Source organism: Primulina eburnea, chromosome 9, assembly GCF_022965805.1.
Source record: "Primulina eburnea isolate SZY01 chromosome 9, ASM2296580v1, whole genome shotgun sequence".
Taxonomy (NCBI): domain Eukaryota; kingdom Viridiplantae; phylum Streptophyta; class Magnoliopsida; order Lamiales; family Gesneriaceae; genus Primulina; species Primulina eburnea.
Window position 1 is genome coordinate 27,820,352 of NC_133109.1, and position 21,925 is coordinate 27,842,276.

The 21,925-nt window shown below is 36.0% G+C and overlaps 2 protein-coding genes across 2 annotated transcripts in view; one reads left to right on the plus strand and one right to left on the minus strand.

The window, feature by feature from the left end:
• The window catches only part of LOC140841431 (uncharacterized), a 64,848-nt gene that overhangs the window by 22,310 nt on the left and 20,613 nt on the right, over positions 1-21,925 (plus strand). The gene's annotated exons all lie outside the window — the stretch shown is intronic.
• On the minus strand, positions 5,213-20,944 carry LOC140841430 (tubulin-folding cofactor D). The gene is made up of 17 exons (XM_073208838.1): positions 20,652-20,944; positions 19,032-19,579; positions 18,512-18,614; positions 17,803-17,979; positions 17,147-17,338; positions 16,806-16,922; positions 15,624-15,728; positions 14,481-14,651; positions 14,158-14,373; positions 12,276-12,474; positions 11,105-11,310; positions 10,794-11,018; positions 10,124-10,675; positions 9,785-10,048; positions 9,074-9,118; positions 6,424-6,609; positions 5,213-5,782 (listed from the first exon to the last, which is right to left on the minus strand). Exons 1-17 carry the CDS (start codon positions 20,844-20,846, stop codon positions 5,489-5,491), a joined length of 3,795 nt encoding a protein of 1,264 aa, XP_073064939.1. The 5' UTR covers positions 20,847-20,944; the 3' UTR covers positions 5,213-5,488.

Sequence of the window (21,925 nt, forward strand, 5' to 3'; positions counted from 1 at the left end):
AATATTCAAATATATTATTTTCAACAAGAAAAACGTATATCCATATGATCAATGTTTGCGAATATTGCTTATAAGCGAGCTCCTTGAGGTTTGTCGGCAGGAAACTCAAGTGGGAAGGAGGGACCAAATCAAAGAAAGCAGCTGGAATAAAAACGTGGGCTGCCAGTTTGATTGAATTTCGAGGAAAGTTTGAATACGCGTTTTTAACGCGTGTTCATACTGACAGGAGGCTCTATAAATAGAGCTCCCCCCTTTCATTATGAAATTATCCCTTCTTCGAGTTTTCTCTCATCTTATAAGCATTTGAGTGCTTAGTTCTATAATATTTGTGAGGTGTTTTGTTCTCCTGTATTAATAGAGTGTGTGTTCTCTTTGGAAACGCAGTGAGTGAGTTGTACACCACAAAATATTATAGTGGAAATTCTTTTCATCTTGCCCGTGGTTTTTACCCTAATAATTTTTAGGGGTTTTCCACGTAAATCTCGGTGTCCAGTTTATTCTTTATTTTCGGGTTTTATTATCTCAAATTCCGCACGTGGGACCAACAAGTGGTATCAGAGCCTTGGTTTAAAATTTCTTAAAATTCTGAGTATGCTCTGTGGTTGCAGCCTAGACTGATCTTCCACATCAGAAAAGATTTTTCGAGATTTTTTATTTAAGGCGGGATTATTTTGTCCGGTCTACTAAAATTGTCGTAGACATAATGGCGGGAAGGTACGAGATAGCACTGTTCAACGGAAGCAATTTTATGCTGTGGAAAATAAAGATACAAGCAATTTTAAGAAAGGAGAATTGCTTGGCGGCTATTGGAGACAGACCGGTGGAGATTGCGGATGATGGAAAGTGGAATGAGATGAATGACAACGCTGTTGCCAATTTACACTTGGCTATAGCAGACGAAATTTTGTCAAGTATCTCTGAGATAAAAACAGCTAAAGTTATCTGGGTTACTCTAACAAAGATGTACGAGGTCAAGTCGCTACACAATATGATTTTCCTAAAGAGAAGGCTTTATACTCTTCGGATGGCGGAATCCTCATCGATGACCGACCATATCAATACACTAAATACTCTATTTGCCCAACTCACTTCCATGGGGCATAAAATAGGGGAAAATGAACGTGCGGAGCTTCTACTTCAAAGTCTACCAGATTCATATGATCAACTTATCATCAACATTACCAACAATATTCTTATGGGCTTTCTAAGATTCGACGATGTCTTAACTGCGGTTCTCGGAGAAGAAAGCCGGCGCAAGAATAAGGAAGATAGGTTGGTATCCTCGAAGCAAGCAGAGGCGTTACCGATGATAAGAGGAAGATTCATGGACCGTGACTCCAGTGGGAGCCAAAGGCAAGGTAGATCAAAGTCGAGAAGTAAGAAGAAAAATATTTACTGCTTTAAATGTGGCGGTAAAGGGCACTTCAAGAGAGAGTGTACGAGTGTACTTCAGGCGGTGGTGAAATATTATTCAACGAAGCGGCAACTGTTGCAGAAGGCAGACACAAATTTTGTGACACATGGATTATGGATTCAGGAGCGACGTGGCACATGACGTCTCGGAGAGAATGGTTTGATCATTATGAACCAATCTCAGGAGGATCTGTATTCATGGGAAATGATCATGCCTTGGAAATCGCTGGGGTCGGTACTATCAAAATTAAAATGTTTGATGGCACCATTCGCACCATACAGGAGGTACGACATGTGAAAGGACTGACGAAAAATCTTTTGTCCTTGGGGCAATTGGATGACATCGGGTGCAAAACTCGGATCGAGAACGGGATCATGAAAATTGTGAAAGGCGCGCTTGTGGTTATGAAGGCGGAAAAGGTTGCTGCAAATCTGTATGTACTTTTGGGAGAAACACACAAAGAGGCAGAACTAGCTGTTGCATCAATTGGTTCAGGAGAAAAATTAACAGTGTTATGGCATAGAAAGCTCGGGCATATGTCAGAACGAGGGTTGAAAATTCTCTCAGAACGGAAGCTGCTGCCGGGACTCACAAAAGTGTCACTACCCTTTTGTGAGCACTGTGTTACCAGTAAACAACACAGATTAAAGTTTGGCACTTCTACTGCCAGGAGCAAAAGCATATTGGAGCTGATCCATTCAGATGTTTGGCAAGCACCGGTTGTATCCCTAGGAGGAGCGAGATACTTTGTCTCGTTCATTGATGATTTCTCTAGGAGATGTTGGGTGTATCCAATCAAGAAGAAGTCGGATGTTTTCCAGATCTTCAAAGATTTCAAAGCGCGGGTTGAACTTGATTCAGAAAAGAAAATCAAGTGTCTGAGGACTGACAATGGAGGAGAATATACCAGTGACGAGTTTGATGCATATTGTCAACATGAGGGCATCAAAAGGCAATTCACGACGGCTTACACACCTCAACAGAATGGAGTGGCAGAGCGGATGAACAGGACCTTGTTGGATAGAACAAGAGCTATGTTGAGGACTGCGGGTCTAGAAAAATCATTTTGGGCGGAAGCAGTCAAAACCGCTTGTTATATTATCAATCGTTCTCCTTCAGTGGCGATTGATCTGAAGACTCCGATGGAGATGTGGACCGGGAAGCCGACAGATTATTCTCATTTGCATACATTTGGAAGTCCGGTGTACGTTCTGTACAATGAGCAAGAAAGATCGAAGTTGGATTCGAAATCCAGAAAATGTATCTTCTTGGGTTATGCTGATGGAGTAAAGGGGTTTCGCTTGTGAGATCCTACTGTTCACAAGCTTGTCATCAGCAGGGATGTTATCTTCGAGGAAGATAAAGTAAAGGGAGACAAAGGCACACTGAATTCAGAAACTACTATATTTCAGGTGGAGAATAAGACAAACGAAGGTCAAGTTTCTTGTAAAGCAGTACCAGAGCACGAACAACAAGAACATGTTGAGTCTGAAGTTTCCAATGTGAGGCAGTCAACTCGAGACAGAAGACCACCAGGTTGGCTTTCAGATTATGTCACTGAAAGCAACATTGCATATTGTTTATTATCAGAAGATGGTGAGCCATCGAGTTTCCACGAGGCTACTCAGAGCTCGGATGTATCTTTTGGATGATAGCAATGCAAGAAGAGTTGGAGGCATTAGACAAGAATAAAACTTGGGATCTTGTTACATTACCACGAGGGAGGAAAGCCATTGGAAACAGATGGGTCTATAAGATCAAGCGTGATGGCAATAACCAAGTGGAGCGGTATCGTGCTAGATTGGTAGTAAAAGGGTATGCTCAGAAAGAAGGCATTGACTTCAATGAGATATTTTCTCCTGTGGTTCGGCTTACAACAGTCAGAGTAGTGTTGGCATTGTGTGCGGTGTTTGACCTACATCTAGAACAGCTAGATGTGAAAACGGCATTTCTTCATGGAGATCTTGAAGAAGAAATCTATATGCTCCAACCAGAAGGTTTTGCAGAAATAGGCAAAGAGAACTTGGTTTGCAGGTTGAAGAAATCTCTGTACGGTCTCAAACAGGTGCCGAGGTGTTGGTACAAGAGATTTGATTCCTATATCATGAGCCTTGGATACAACAGACTGAGTGCAGACCCTTGTACGTATTTCAAGAGGTCTGATGATGATTATATCATTTAGCTGTTGTATGTGGACGACATGTTGGTAGCAGGCCCCAATAAAGATCATGTCCAAGGATTGAAGGCACAGTTGGCTAGGGAATTTGATATGAAGGACTTGGGACCAGCAAACAAGATTCTAGGGATACAAGTTCATCGAGACAGAAGTAACAGAAAGATTTGGCTTTCCCAGAAAAATTATTTGAAGAAAGTCTTGCAACGCTTCAACATGCAAGATAGTAAGCCAATTTCGACCCCTCTTCCTGTTAACTTCAAGTTATCCTTCGAGATGTGTCCTAGCAGTGAAGCAGAGAGGATGGAGATGTCTCGAGAACCGTATGCATCAGCAGTGGGAAGTTTGATGTTCGCTATGATCTGTACAAGACCGGACATTGCTCAATCAGTGGGAGCAGTTAGTCGGTATATGGCGAATCCTGGACGAGAGCATTGGAGCACTGTTAAGAGGATCCTTAGATACATTAAGGGTACCTCGAATGCTGCATTATGTTATGGAGGATCGGATTTTACACTCAGGGGCTATGTCGATCCAGATTATGCAGGTGATCCTGATAAGAGAAAATCTACTACTGGTTATGTGTTTACACTTGCAGGAGGAGCAGTAAGCTGGGTTTCAAAACTGCAGACAGTTGTGGCGTTATCTACAACAGAGGCAGAATACATGGCAGCTACTCAAGCTTGCAAGGAGGCAATATGGATTAAAAGGTTATTGGAGGAGATCGGGCACAAACAAGAGAACGTTCCTTTGTTTTGTGACAGTCAGAGTGCCTTGCACATCGCAAGGAATCCAGCCTTTCATTCCAGGACGAAACACATTGGAGTACAATTTCATTTTGTGCGGGAAGTAGTAGAGGAAGGAAGCGTGGATATGCAGAAGATCCATACGAAGGACAACATGGCTGATTTTCTGACCAAGCCAGTGAACATTGAAAAGTTTGAGTGGTGTAGATCCTCAAGTGGCCTAGCAGAAACGTAAGCAGCAGGGAATGGCAAGATTGAAAGGATGTGTGGAGATGTGTTTGATTCTCAATCAAATCTCCAAATTGGAGAAATGTCGGCAGGAAACTCAAGTGGGAAGGGGGGACCAAATCAAAGAAAGCAGCTGGAATAAAAACGTGGGCTGCCAGTTTGATTGAATTTCGAGGAAAGTTTGAATACGCGTTTTTAACGCGTGTTCATACTGACAGGAGGCTCTATAAATAGAGCTCCCCCCTTTCATTCTGAAATTATCCCTTCTTCGAGTTTTCTCTCATCTTATAAGCATTTGAGTGCTTAGTTCTATAATATTTGTGAGGTGTTTTGTTCTCCTGTATTAAGAGAGTGTGTGTTCTCTTTGGAAACACAGTGAGTGAGTTGTACACCACAAAATATTATAGTGGAAATTCTTTTCATCTTGCCCGTGGTTTTTACCCTAATAATTTTTAGGGGTTTTCCACGTAAATCTCGGTGTCCAGTTTATTCTTTATTTTCGGGTTTTATTATCTCAAATTCCGCACGTGGGACCAACAAGGTTGACTTTCGTCAAATATACACTGCAAAATTAGTGGATTTAGTTACCGAGAGAGTGGACATAAAAAATGGGGAAAATAATTAAAAAAATTTAAAAAAAAAATTGGAAGGATTCAAGAAAACCCACAATCAACCCAGAAATATCATAAAGATGTCTATAAATTCTCCAGCAAAATACAAGTTTTGACCAATAAACAACTTCAGTATTATGATGTTTCATTTGACTAATTATACTCACAGAGAACGAAGCATTTTCAAGAACTTGGACAGAAGCATTCTTTAAATTTCTGACCCATAATGTTGCAACTGAGGAACAGCACAACGGATAAACAGGCAGAGCCTTGGTCTGGGGCTATGCTGGAATCAGCATCAACCACGCGATAGGTCCTAAAATCCAGCTGACCCTACCAACGATGAGTACAAAGCATTCTCATCTGCAGTTTTAGGGGTCTGATCCATAACCTTTTTGGGTTCTCCACGGCCTTCCTTTCCCATGACATACGAGCTCACTAGATTTGCCATATTACAAAGCTGCACCTTTCTGTTTTTTGCTTCTTCTGCATCACCTTCCCAGCAAGTCTCAGTTATAATTTCAACAGCTGCATCGACTTTGTCATCAGCCACTAGATTTCCATTTTGCAGAAGGACCAAGTACGCTTGTTCAGCTGCAGACTTCCGAATCTAGAAGAGGGGAAGTAAAATCTGATAAGCAAAGGGCTGGTTAACCAAAGAGAATTTATCATACTTGTTTCTCAAGCATTCATATTTAATTCCACAAGCTGAGTCGGGGTTGAACATCCGAATCAAACTCTAGTGTTGTTTTTAATCTTGTTTTAAACCATATCTAGGAGGTAATAGCTCAACTAGAACACAATACTTAGAACACAATACTCATGTGTATAGTTTATATAATATGTTAGAAAAGAGTTCCTCGACCAACTTATTTAGTGTGATTTCTTCCACAACTGGTTCATAGGAGTGAATTTGGCATGACGATAAGCTAAAAGTGACAAAACTATCAGATGAGTAGTTTTCAAAAAATTAACATATAAAAGAACTGGTGATATAAAAATAATTCAAAAATAAAAATTAAACATGTCGATCGAATTTGAGTAGCTTGTAAGCGCTCCAGTTCAACTAGGGATCGACTTAAAGAACTCAACTCAAACATCATAATTGTCATACCATATAAATGTACAATAAGATTCATGAATGATCTAGTGGGCATCATTTGGAATAAATGACCATACCGTAAGATCAACAAGTTGCGCTTTATGCAATTATTAAGAAACAAAATAACGTAAAGTCTGAGTAGTACAGACCTTTGGATACCGGTGGGCTAGGAAACTCAGTAGATCTGTGAATGCCCTCACGTTGATAGGATCTAATATTGAAGCAACATATCCAAGTATAGCAATTCCTGCATACAACTTAGAGAAGTCCTTTGATCCTCTCAGCTCTATCGCAAGAGAATCCAAAACACCTAAGCAGAAGACTGGAGTCTGGTCCTGAAATTACATATAGGATGCATTATTATTTGAGTCGTGCATACTCAACTGTTCATCGATTAAAAAGCCCCGTTAAAAACTAAATTGAGGACGAGATTAATGACAATAGACCGAAAAATTACGGGACGAGCATAGTTATTAAAAGCGTGCACCCGGGTTATTACCCAGGTGCAACACTTGAAACAAGCGAGCTTCCGCCTATACGCGAGGCATTCGAGAGGCGCAGAAGCGTGCACTTTAAAGAAATGTACTGATATTTTGTAATGAAATAAAAATTAACTCAAGCCCAACCAATTTTGAAGCTCAATTAGCAAAGTTCATGGCTATTCAATGATATAAAAAACCCTATTGTTACTCATTTATGCAATACTTTTTTATGATAAAGTTTAGATGTTCTCTATGCAAACTTTTGTTGTAATCTCCCCCCAATTGTCGGGTCATTTTATTGAATATGATTATCTACAATGTTTCAGTTCCTTCCAGTATCACCATTATAAATCAAATGGTGTTTTTTAGTTAAATAAAAAAGAAAAACTAAAACCAAAAAAGAAGAAGACATCTTTGAAGAAAGATATGCCAATAATATGGGTCCCTGTAACAAAAATATGTTTTCCATCACAAGATAAGTCCTTGTCATTCAAGGATCTAATTTCTTCTACACTCATGACTCACCATTGTTTTGGAAGATAATGATGATATAGTTGAGAAAGATAAAGAAGAATTTAATGATTTAGATATTTGAAGTTTTTTTCTTAATATACTATGAATTATGACTGTCTAATGAATTTTAGATGATTAATGTTTTTTTTGGTTATGACACATTATCTATTGATGGATTTTTATTTATATTGTTTGCTATTTTTGTGAAAAATATTTAATTTATATAATATTATAGTATAAATCACTTTATATATATTGAATTTTAAAATTTATACCAAATGCGCTTTCCTTCGATAAAACATGTGCTTCGTTTTGCGCCTCAGGCTCCAGGATACCTTAGCGCTTTAGTGCATCTTGTGCCTTAAATAACTATGGGAAAGAGACCTACTTGGATGAGTAGAAAGAGTAGAAACAATTTCAAATTTCATGAGGAACATCATTCAAGCCTAAGTCTTTTCTTTTCAAACAAACTAGGATTATATTTCTCTAGAAGGATTCGATTTGGATAAAGTATTTGAGTTTGGATTTCAAAATTAAACGAATGTTGTGCATGTGCATTTGAAATCTATACTTGATACAAAAGCTTAAATTAAGAAAGGTTGAATTTGAAATCCCTATAAATCAACACATGCATACAATTAGAAACAGATTTAACAATTATAGATTTCAAATCCTAGTTCAAGTTGGTCAATCAAACCTCAACCAAAGGCTCGCATTCCGAGTTATGGATTTGAGTTACATGGGTTTAAATCATTATTCAACTCCAGTGACTGTTTGTCAACAAAAATGAAGGTTTTAAAAAGCACAAAGTATGACAAAGTGTTGTAAAGTATTAAGCTTTATAAGCTCAAGCATGCTTGGCCGAAGTTCAAGTGTAACAAAGGAATTTTTTATTTCTATATAATTTTAATTACCTCAAACCAAAAGATAAAAAAATAATACATACACGTAATAAAACGACGACTGAAATGCATCAAAATTTAATATTTGGAGGAAATTAATGAAGTCGAGACTCAGGTCCTTTTGGAGGAAGATCTTCAGCTTGTTCAAAAATCAATTTGAAAGTTTTAAGGAATTTCATTACTAACATTTTAAATTACCGTAATGTTAATATCAAAACTAAAAAACAGATGCTTGATCAGATATTAAACACGCTCGATGCGGTCAAACATATGTTGACCACTTTATTTTTTTCTTTTTGCCGAATCAGGCCTTTTTGCCCATGCTTCATGCTTATTCCAATTTAAGTGCCGCCTAAAATCATTTCTTAGAACATGATAAAAACAAAGTTGAAGATTTGAAATTCCTTTCAATTTGAGGAAGTTTAAATTCATTCAGAAAGTTATCATCTCAAATTCACAGATTCTCAATCCATGTTCATTTAGACTCCTTGAAATCCAAACCTATCAAACCAAACACAGTCCCAGGTGCCCTGAAAAATTAGACAACTACAGATACCTTACTAGAAAATATGACAGATGAGCGATATTAAGAACTGAAGTGCTGACGAACCAATATCCATTTTCGTAAATGGAAGCATGCGGACACCGAAAAGCAAATCAGGAATGCGGCATTATTCATATGCATGGAAAAGATACGACCAAGTACAAAAGCATATTCGCCTGGATGTGTGTTTATCAAATAAATGACGAGAAATGTCATCGTACTTCTTTTTTATGTACTAAAAACATTTGCAGTAATTAACAGGCCAACTACAATAGTAAAACCGATAGCTCAATCAAGCCAATGGAGAGAAAATAAATTCACAAAGTCCAACAATAATTGAAGGGAGTAGCAGACTGACCTTCATGTTCAACAGTATTTTTTTGCTGAAAAGAATCTCTATAGTCTGATATAAAGATTAATGAGAAAGATTAGTTTTCAGGTAAAAAGAGAAAAATATGCGAGCATGAAGAGGAATTTTCCAGAATATATTATAAAAATTAAACAAGGTGGGAAAAGAATCTTAAATTGATTTCAATTATTAATATGATGGTGACTTTTTCACATTAAACGTTTTGTGAAACAAAATACTTCCAAACTTCAATTTTGTAGGCCTTTAGCCAGATGGCTTGTCTTTCAGTTTTTCCATTCAACTTTATCTATACATGCAAAACTTTAGAAGTGAGTTAGTTTACTCTTTGTATTTGTTCACAAAATTGATCAGTTATATTATTTGGGATTAAATTGGTAGCCTTCAGGATTTTTCTTTTTGTTCTATGTATCTTGCTAATAGTTAAGTGGCTATGCTATGGCATATTCCACAAAATCTGGTGTAAATGTACAGATAAGTACTAGAAATAATAAGGTTTTTTCCCCTTTATTGTTTTCAATACATAACTCTTTCCACCCTTAATTTTTTTCTTGCTTCTTTTCTTCCTTTTTCATCAGGAAGAAACCATATAGTGGATGTAGATTTGGCTGGAGTAATCAAAAGGTCATTATGTGCCTTATATGGTTTAAAACACTATAAATGTCCCATTCACACTGAGACAATAAAGTTCAACCGCATTACCTTGAATGTGGGTATGATGACTCTGTCACACTTCCTGTACTGCTGAAGAACCCATAAAATGTCCTCTGAAAAACTAACAACTCTGGAATCACCGTGGATTTCAGTTTCCGCACTCTGAAGATAGTCTAACAAAGCACCAAGAGATGCTTTTCTCAAAGAATCTTGCAGTCCACCAATAGAAATGACCAATCCAGACACGAGATATTTACTATAACAACCAACTTGAAGTAGTTGAACAAAGCTAGGGAAAGAGAAAGATGGTATCTGTATAAAAAAAATAGTATACATCAATAAACTGAAGAGTCTACATTCCACAAGAAATTTACGTTCTTGTCTTACCCCCAACTTAATATTGGCCTCGCTGGGAACCATACGTAGAAGAACTTCCCTTTCGGGTATATGTGGAACAAAAGTTGTTTCGTTATGCAGAATCCTGTGGAGAATCCTTGCCGCAGATTCTCTTAATTTGTCCATCTTCTCTACAGCTTGCTTGATAATGCTTCCAACTATTTTATTGGCCAAAATGGAATCAAAGTACGTGTTAGTCAAACCACTGTCTGAGCAATCTTTTTTGTGAAGTTCTGTAACCGATCTTTTTTCTTGCTCTATGGAGTCTCTTTTGCACAGAATATATGTGCACCTCTCAAGACCATCCATTGCAGCTTCACGAACCCAAGAACCTACGTCACCCCTGTTATCAGTGGAGTAGTCGTCTAGAGCTTTAAAAAGACTGCTCATCACTTCATTCCTGATTAAAAGGAACAGGGACACCACATCTTCTCCATTAATGTAGCCAGACAATTTTTCGTCCTCAGTCAAGGTTTCACAAACAAATATGAGTCCTTTGACAGCATTTACACGTGCTTCAGCATCTCTATCTCCAGGATTCTCCTGGGAACACCAAAAAATTCAGACAGAAATTGTCAGTTAATCTTAGATGGCTAAGTTGCGCGTGATTAGAAGAGACTTCAGATCTTATTTTCCCAGAAGCTAGAGCAACCAATTATACCTCAATTTCACATGAATTGCAGAGCTTTATTATCACAGATTTCCACCCTTTAACCAAAAATTCAAAAGGCAGGACACCTAGAGCAAGGGATGAGCCTCGTCTTGCAGCCACATTTGAATCAGCCAACTGCTCAAGATATTTTGACAATATATCATTGATTTCCTTGCCATCAGCGGATAAATAGTAGGCACTGATGTAATGTTTCAGGGCTTCAACAGCAACATTCTGAAAGAAGTAGAAAATTAAGAATTAGGAAGTATTATGAATACGCGGTCTGAATCCACTAGAGGTTATTTAGTGAAAATAGAGACCTGTATGTGAGAATTAGGATGTCTTAAATTCTCGTTAATGGCATCAAGCAAACTTTGTTTTACTTTTGCAGTCAAATATATTTGAGCTTGAGCGATGCAGTCAATGAAGCGAGAAACGGCAGAACGCATTATTTCTCCTCCTTTGCCACGATATAGCCGTGCTTTCTCAATGGCAGGAACTATACCAGCAGCAATTTTTTGCTTTTCTGAAACAAGAATCTTACAAGGTCAACTCTAAATTCACCCTCCTAAGTAAAGTTTCTGTTACAAATGCTAATTTCATATGAAAAAATTCCAAACACCACAAATGAACTTGTTATTTTTAGACATAGATTACAATTATTAAAAAAATCACACAGGCACCCGGTCTGAGTCGAACCCAAAACCTAAACATTAGTAGAACAACTCTACAACTGAACTGTTACGTTTTCCCTCAGGATGATGGTCATGAATTTTATCAACCCCTTAAAGGAGGAAAAAAGGTTAATCATAACACACTGCAGCATTAATATTGTTAATAGGAGCTACATAAACTAAAGAAAACTCGATCATAAATGGAGAAAATTTTTGCCATCAAGAAATGATGGCTGGAATCGTTTTAGCGGCTTTAAATTATTAACAAAACGACCCTAAAGGCGGTAATGAAACGACAGCATATAACATATTTCCTTTACTTTTAGCAGCTGTATTAGTTCAATCTATTTAGTTCTACGCTTGTCTAGAAGAAAATATAAATAATGCACCAATAAGTATTTCAACAGACATACAAGCAGAAAAATGAAAATAGATGAAATATTTTTGCCTCTTGAAAAGAAATGCTAAAAATTGAAAAACCTGAACATGCTGTAACATGAAACACTTGCATAACATGTAGTTTCAAAGTTTTGAGCCATGCACAAAAGTTCAAAACAAATAGTGAACAACATACTATCGATAAATTAGGCATGATTTGATTAGAAATGATTTGATCAGATTAAATATGTCATGATTTTATTTTATTGAAGTAATTTTAGGATTAGAATTATTTCCGTATTTATGAGATTTGGTAGTGTAAGTTTCTTCTATTTACCAGTGTCTTAAGATTTGAATCATATATGAAAAATAAAGAGTAATTTTCTGCCTTTCTCCTTCATTTTCCTCGGTGCATTATTTATACATAGTAATCACTTACCTTCAGAAAGGACATAGTTCAGCTCATTTAAAGCTAAAATGAGCTCTCCAGCAGCTAAAGTTGCACCATGCCGCATACATAAATCAGTTGATAGAGTACAAGGAACTAATCTCTCCAAAATCTTATTGGCAAAATAATCAGGCTCATATTTTACAAGAGCAGCGAGGGCACTGGCTGAAAGCTCTCTCAAAACTTTATCCTGCATATTTGACATAAGTTGCATACGTGTTACAGAAGCCAACCAGGACCAGCACCAACTTACATAGATAAGCAGATGAATGAGTTTTTTCTTTAAAAAAATTACAGATGTTACTAGTTCCATCAGTCAGGCTGAATCTAATCTCATTTTAAAGGGTGCTGCTATTAACTAAACAGAGTTGTAAACAAAGCAATTAATAGACAGCTGTTCATACAGCTACTTTAGAATTATGTGAACTCATAAGATCCATTTGAGCAAGACAATGTTATTGCGTAGCAGAAATAAGACAGGCACATACACCTAGCTTAAACATGTCTTGAGAACAAGCTAGCACCATAAACACCCAGATACAGCATTTGAATGTATTCGAATGGGACTCTATTTTCGAAGATATATTTCTGTTTCAGGCAAAGCACATAAAACAACTGCCTTGTAGACCCAACTTCACAAAATTCTCAACTTCATGCGCTAGTAAAAAACTAAAGAACAAGCACTAAACTACTTAGTCAGCTGCAGAAATAGATATCAGAACTTAATATACACAAACATCAGCCAGCATTTTTTTTGGGGTCTTCAATAACAAAGGTCAACTGCTGCAAGATAATGGTCAAAACAGCAGTAACCAACCGGTAGTACAATGTCCTAACAGGAAGTTGAATAATGTACAAGAGAGTAAAGTATGTAAACTTTTCCAAAACCCATATGGCGCAAGCAAGGAAAGAACTTTAAAGATCATAAGCACTTGATTGTAAACACAAAAAGAAACAGACGTTAAGGCGTCAACTAAAGGTGGCATTGATCTCGCATAAATTGTTTCAAAGTTCTTCAATGTAGCTGAAAAAGAGCCTTGAGCAGAGCAGTCAAATGTTCTTATTTGAATAAAATTATATTAAATGATTGGGAATTTCCTGGAGCACTCTGTCCCAAGCTATTTGGTACACCTTCCATCTGGCGATATCGCAAAAAAGGTCTCAAAGATGATAGACTATGTGGCAAACTATTTAGTGCACCCTCCATTTTGAGATAATGTAAAAAATGTTTCAAAGATGGCAAATGAAAGTTGAAAAACATTTAGAATCCAACCAGAAAAATTGAGAACTGCAATCACGTAACTCGAGTAATTTGAATTTGCAAGAGACTGGAGGGTAAAGAAAGATTTGAACTTTCAAGCTGAGCTGCCGAGTTAAGCCACAAAGATCATAAAACTTGCAATTTTGCAAGTGGAAGTGTGAAATAACCTCAGACAGAGAGTGTTAAGCAAATGAAGATCCAAACTTGTGAATAATACTGATCTTAATAAGGATGATCTGATTTGGCTGAAAATAAATATGGGAACAGAAAGTACAAATAATTCACTTTGACCTCTTTTCATACCATCTTGGTGTCTTTGGATGAATAGATTTTTGTTTCAGTAAATATAATTAACTTACTTGTCCGTGCCTTTTCATGAAAGTGAGAATGATTATTGCATCAGTATATTGGCAAAAAGAAACAAAAAGGCCACATCATTTGTGACCCCACGTCTAACTCCAACTCCAAAGCATATCATAAGAAAGAAAATGGAAAAGAATAGATCTTGCAATTCTCCATCCCAAGACACAATGTTCATTCAGGCATCCAAGATACATCATAACGAAGCGAGAATAATAAATAAAAATAACACACAGATCAGATTGTACATACCCAATGACAGATCTTACTTTGCAACAGTTCATTCACAAATTGATAAAGGTAACCATTGTATTGAGCGATGCAGACAGCAACGTGAAGATATGAGTTTGCTCGAGAAGAAAGTGCAAAATAATCAGCTGTGTTAACTATATCGATGCCATGAAGGAAATTTCCTTGCCTCCCAACATTTTCCTGGAAAGCAGCAGCTGCTGCTCTTCTGCAATTAACCTAAGCATTGTGCTCAAAGCTTAAAAATTATTGATATGACGAGCAGAAAAGGAAATATGAAATCATATGTCCTCTTAGCCAGAAAATTGTGCTATAAAGTTTAGCACCTCGCGGTCATAGCAGGCAACTGTTAGAAGATGTGGCGAAAGCTGCTCCAGCACAGTTTTCATGTCTCTATGAGAATATGCACGACCAAATGCCCAGCAAACATAAGCAGCAGCATCACGCACGTGAGATCCCACACTATGAGGTCCTCTTCGAATATCATAATGCAATGCCTGAAACAGGAGTATTTATCAAACCTCTTTAGAAGGAAAAATATGAGCTTCAAGCCAAACATATTTATTCACCTTGAGGAGAATTCACCAAATTGGTAAAACCAGCTCGACAGGAATGACAATTCAAGGGAATATACGAAAATTTAATGTATTTACCGCACATGAACAGTAAAAAAATGTCCGTAATATTTGGTAATGCATAGAATTGCCACAGCACAATGAAGTATAATAGAGGTGTAATAGTCCATTTAAGGGACAGGTAATTACACTCATTTAAGGGACAGGTAAAATTTGCCACTATCGGTTCTGAAAGCTTTCCGACATGTATATAAAAGTATTTCTGCATTGTCCAAGTTGAGATGTACTGCAGGTGGCAGCATGTGTCTCAACATATGGAATGCAAAGAATCTCTTTTTGAAGAAGAAATGATGTGTCCCGAGGATATCATTTGGAAAATCAAGATCCTTACTATTTGATGTTCGCCAAGTCATCTAGATATAGGCTTTTGATTGTATGTTGTGTGTGGATATGATCATCTTTGCTTGTTTGTAGAACCTTAATAAGTCCTGTGCAGTTGGTGATGGTATCGTTGATTCTATTAGTTCGATATTTTCTATCTCCTGGGGATGTCTAGTTTCACTAAAAAAAAATGTCACACCACATTGAATTTGATTAGGTGCAACGATCAATTCAAGGGACAGGTAAAAGGTTTGCCTCAAAATTTCTTGTTATAGAAAAGGAGTAACTATAGAATCACATTGTAGAGGAAGTATTCAAAACATAAGCCTGGGTAAGCGAAGCATTAAAGACCAAAAGAGAATACAAAAACTGGCAACCTTGACATGATATACAGAAGCAATTAAATAAATGGATGCACCATAAGTAAAAGGTGGGAGAGAGGGAGAAGCACAGGAGAAAAGAGGTGTGTAAGTCACAGCAAAACTAAACTATCCCAGTAAGAGGAAGCTTAACCTTCACAATTACTGGAACTACTTTAGAAAGACTGGTAGGTAAAAGCAATCCTCTACGTGCCAATTCTGCCAATGCCAAGCATCCACCATGCCATGAACCATCTCCCTGCAACATGACAATGCATAAGCAATACTGATGAAAGAATAAGTCATAATTATGCCATTATTCTCTTAGATGCCCCGATAATACTAAGCTACATGGTGCATAAACAACGACACCAAATCTTACCTGTTTTACAAGTGGTTTATATGTGTGGCATGATAAATCAAATATACCAATCCTGAGCTGAAAATTTTCTTTCTTAATCAAGTTCGGGTTTCTGGTTCTTCCAATTTTAAGTATAATATTGCACCTCAATTTAAAACCACCTTGTTGGAATGGCCAAATTGACATAATTTCCTAACTTAGGAAACAATTTATTCTCTGTTCATGCTATTCATCAAATGGGATTTCATCTTACCATTCTCTATTCTCCTAATTATACTAAAAACTATAAAATATTCAGATTTACAGTCCACCACTTCAACAGTTTTAATTTTTTTCGCTGCTGGGGCTCCTCGTGAAGAACTAGCATCCCAACTATTCTCTAGAATAAATGTTCTACTAAAACCAAAATTTATAGGGTTTGTAGTCATGAGCTGATACCAACTAATCATCACCTAAATATTAGATATAGATAACACTGGTGGCTCATCCAGAAATGGACAGATATATGGGGGTAGAGGGCAGAGGGATGGAAAAAAATCAAAACAAAAAAAATTGAAACAGGTATTCCATCCTTTCCTAAGATCTCTATCTAATATTTACCCATCTATGTATAATTCAAACACAAAACAATACATTCATTTTGGGTTAAATAAACAAAATGACATCAAATAAAACTGAAGCCTAAGTTATCTATCACATTGGATTGCCATACTCATAGTGGACAGTAGTTTCAATTGAAAATTATCGATCACCCGATTATGTACTTCAACCAGATTTACTCTTACGAATTTTCAATGGAGTTGTGGCATTCTGCAGGTTTTGCACAATATAGTTTCATTAAAATTTCATGATAGTGTTTCCAAAAGAAAATATCTAATCAATAAATGAATTTATATTTAATTATGCAGTGCACAAAAAATCATCCAATAAAAATTGAAAAACACCTGTAAATTTGAAGAAAAATTGCCTTTATACCTCACCAGGGGAAAAGAGCTCCAAAACGGATGACAGGACTTCATCTGAAAGACAATATGTTAACCGTGACGTAACACGACCAATACCTTTAGCAGCAGACCATCGTACAACAGTGTCCTACATATGAAAACAGAGCACAAACTAAATATATCAAGAACACAGCTATTGCAATTACGCGATGAGATGAATAACGTTAGTTCTACACGCTTGCGCTACATATATAAACAAAAACATCACAAGAAAAGAGTGAGATGATACATCATATCATAACTATCCATGAAGAAACCACCTCAAAATATGTGATGTGGTCAGAGCAGTTGAATCTCATCCTCTAAACATACCGTGTCTCTCAATCCTGACAATAATAGTTCCATAATATCTTCTAAGATTTCTGGAACATCCATCTGTTCCTCTTCAAGGCAGCTTGTATCTTCAGAAACATTACAACTTCCAATATTCACAGAATGACTTTCTCCATTACCATCTTGTTTCACTTTTGAAGAAATACCATCTCCCAGAGTACTGTTACTACCCTGAATGAAATGCAAAAATAAATTGATATATTATTTTAAAAACTCAGGAAAGTATGGTATCAGAAACCAAAGAGTTGTTCAGATGAAAAAACACTTTCAGATATTTCCTTGCAAGAAAAAGTTAATTTGAGTAATTGATAACCACAAAACTGAATCTTAGGCAACAAATGCAAAAAGTTTTGTTAGTCTCAAACATCAGGCCACTAACAATGCAAAGAAACTGCTGTTGAAATTAAACTGGAGTCAAAGAGAAGAAACTAGAAAAAATATTACATCAGAATTTAACATAGAGTGCAGAAACTTGAAATGATCCTCTCATATAATTTATTCCTTATAGAATCAATGTTGTGGCTATATACAGATGCACTGAGTCAGCATTCAAAGATGGGGAATACAGATAAAATTATAACTATTTTCCCTTCCACGAAGAAGGAATGGCAAGATTTCTATTTATCTTATCTTACCACATATTGCCAAGCTGGCGAACGATGAGGCAGGCAAATAAGTCCAATCCGTTGAGTTAGCTTTACTAGATACTTGCGAAGTAATGAACTTCGAGAAGCAGTAGGAGATTTCATCAAAGCCGATGTGTCATTCCATAAAATTGGAACCACATTCAATAACACTGGAGGGCTACCAGCCTGCATTTAAGGAAAAATACTCAATAAACAAGACAGTTGCATTCTGATTGGAAAGAAGGAGGGATCAGGAACAAATATTATTATGATCATTATTTCACAATACTGGAGCAAAACAGCGTTCAAGTTAATCCTTGATCAACTATGGTAGTAATAAACAAAAAGCTAGCATGTGAAAAGAAACTTTTTTAGAAATTCATTCTTTTGCACAGGTCTAGACCTTCTTTTGGCGCAATTCCAAATCACAAGACCACTTTTACACTGTTTTTGTCAAATTCCTTTTCCAAAGTGAACAGCAAAAGTTTCATTGTGAATTTTATTTTGACTAGCAAAAGAACTATATGTGAAAAAATTTCAATTTTCATACGCATGTAATTAACATTATAAAAAATTAGAACCAATAATCAGTGGAAATTGGCCCCTGAGAAAAGCTAGTTTAATACATATATCTTGATCATCGGGACTGAAAATAATGGACTACTTATCTCGCATAAAAAATGAGTAAAGAAAATTACATGCCAAGTTAAAAATAAACCTTGAAAATGGCAGCAAGAGCTTCCACTACTCCTAATAATCGGAAATGATCTCTCAGAGTGTCCTCCATGGATGAGAGAATTTCATGTGACCAGTCAATAAAGCTGAAAGAAAACAAATAAAGCAAAGAAATAAGTCAGAACATCTTGATATGACATTATATATTTGTTGATAGTCACTTCAGTGTTGTATAATCTGTTTAGGTTGCTTTTGGTAATCTTCCTTCTGGTGAACATGAAAATGAGCTCCACTTGGTTTAAACGAAACAACTAATTCTGGTTCTCAGAGTTGGATTAATCTTAAAAGAAATCAACAATAAGTCCAAACCCTTTTTGAATTTAAAACTTTGAAATGATAATTGGAAAAAGGCACAAAAACTTAGGCAAGGATTTTTCTCAATCATATCATTAGTGTTATACGTACAGAAATCAATTAAAAGGTTCATGGTTCCACTCTTACAAAATGAATTTACATGCACTCGACAAAATTGTGCATGTTTGCCACTGACAGTGATAAAACACCTGGTAAATGCCTTCGACATATCCGGGCGTGTTAAAAGCTTAGAAAGCAGCAATCCAGCCATGGTGCGCATAGGTCCTGCATTTGATAAATAGTCTTTACATAGTCCTAAAATCCTCATCACTAATGGAGGCAGCTCATCTCTGCCGGCATAACTGTCATTGGCTATACTAGTATCAACAGAGGATATATCAAAAGGAATCAAAACTAATATAGAAAGCCACAGCAATGTGATGCACTTTGTCTCCATCTCTCCAGTGCTTTCTTGCCTCAATGATGTTGCAGCACCTGAATCATGGCACTTCTCCAAAAGAGCTACAGCAAGTTCGAAATCAGAAACCTGATGGGGGAAGAACTTGAGAACAGACTTGTACCCACAGACAGTTACCAGGGAATAAAGTACGATACATATTGGTTTGAGTAGCTCGAGAATTTTATCAGAGGTGACCCCTAATTCGGCAGTTCTTGTGCGAACAATTAACATCAGAGGTGAAACTATAAGCTCAAGATAAGGCTCTACCAGTTGCCCTTGCTCTTGATACTTGTCCATCTGCACAAAATAACCTTACGATAAGTAAGGCATTTGCCCAAAATCCATTACATCTGACAAAAATCAGAGTTCGATAGCCAACCATTTGTAAGCAATCTTACTTGCACTAAAATCTATCACCTGCGAAATACTAATGCTCCCATTCAAATTTTGTAACAAACATTAAGACTATACAATAAATGTGTCCATGATGTCAATTATATCAGAATTACCACAATCTTCAGATAAAACAGTATTTAGTAGGTGCAAAACACAATTCTATCTCATTCAATGCCAATTGTGAAAACTAGCATGGAATCAGAAATAATGCCAGGACTCAGAAATTCTATCAAAATTACCACAATCTTCAGATAAAATTTATTTAGTAGGTGCAAAAGACAATTCTATCTCATTCAATGCCAATTGTGAAAACTAGCATGGAATCAGAAATAATGCCAGGGCTCAGAAAAAATGAAAATATTTTTAAGTGATCTCGTAGGGGACACATTAATTTGAACGAACATATATGTTACATCCTCAAACTTCTTACTCTCTTTCTCCATCTAAATACTAAAGGGTCCAAGATTCTTCCCCATAGACCACATAATTCAGTCACAATCCGGTGTGACAGAGTAGTAAGCATCGAAGCTTCAGAGCCTTACATACACACATCAATAACACAGTCTCAGCAGTTTGAATGGGTGATTAAGTTCGTCAACTAGAAAAAATATAAATAAATACTAGTTGTAAGTATTATGCCGTACATTTCATACTTCATATAGAAAAAAAGTGCAAATAAAAAGTGCAAATAAACAAACTTTTCTTAGAACAAATAAGCACATGCTTCACCAATGTAACTCTCAAGTAAATTTACTTCTGAACAAACTTATTCGACATTTAATCCAAAAAGGAAATTAAAATGCAACTTATTTTCCATTTTTTAGTCGAAGAACACACTTTTCACATACCAATCAGTTAACCCAACACAGCAATGACGCAACACGCATTACAACACCAAACTAAGCAATAGTCGAAGACTGTAATTCCAATAGTGTAAGCTTGAAGTATAGTTTGCAAAGAGAATGAAGCATACAATAGACCGGATCTTGTAAGCGGCAGAGAGATCCGAGAAACGTCGGGCGGAAACGACGTCGTCGAGGATGGACCTGACGGTGTTCCATTCAATGAGGAAGTACTTGAGCAGAATCGTTTCTTTGGAAGCGAGCTCGTCGTCTTCTTCTGCTTGAAATGCTGCTGTTACAGATATTGGCTCCTCCGCCATCACCATTTTCGAGCTCCGATCGCTGCTACTGGCTGTCGGTCGTGCTTTGGGAAGTCCGGGAGGTTCAAATGATAAATTTCATTCCCCGTTGCCAGGATACCATATGGGCTTTTACAAAAATTTCAATAATTCACATTAAAAAAAAAACTCTATTAAATAATTATTATGTTGATATTTTCAAAAGTAATTATTTAGTGGGAGTTGAGATGTTTAATATATATATATATATATATATATATATATATATATATATATATATATATATATATATATATATATATATATATATATATATAATCAGTGTTTTTGTCAAAAATAGTAATTTCTCGCCAAAATATCATTTCTAAAAAAGAAAAGATTTATCATGAATATTGACATATGTCTACTGCAATAAATGATCGATTCAATTATTGTTTGCATTGGTTATATCAATTCATTTAATTCAATTTTGAAGTTAATTAATTTTTATATTAATTCAAATGTAATTTATGTATTATATGTTTTTTTACTCGAATTAAAACTAAACTCTATTGAAAACATAAACTATTTTAAGAAATTTGCATTGATTATATCAATCAGTTTAATTCAAAACTGTATAAATAAATTTAGAATTAAACTGTATAAATAAATTTAAAATACAAATGATTGCAATATTCAGTATCACTCATGAGATAAATCATTCAAAAATAAATTTTTTATTTTAACTAATTTCATGTCCAAATTACTTACTAAAAACGAAATATAATATTTAATTATTTTATTTAATTTTTCTAAAAATAAAATTGGTTGAGTGTTAAAAGTTATCACTACAACAAGGTTTTTCAATGAACACTAATTTAACATTTAATAATCATAAATTTTTGATCTCAAATACATATTATTTCGAAATTACCTTAATTTGAAAGAATCAATGCGTTGCAGTTTTCTTCCAAAACCATATGTATATTGTATATTTTGAATTGCCTTCTTAAAAATTCAAATAAGAAAGGACAAAAAAATTAAAAGAGATAGATTCAAAAGAGTTTCAAATGGACATTAAATTACTCTCAATAAACATGTATATTATCATCAATAATCAGAAATGT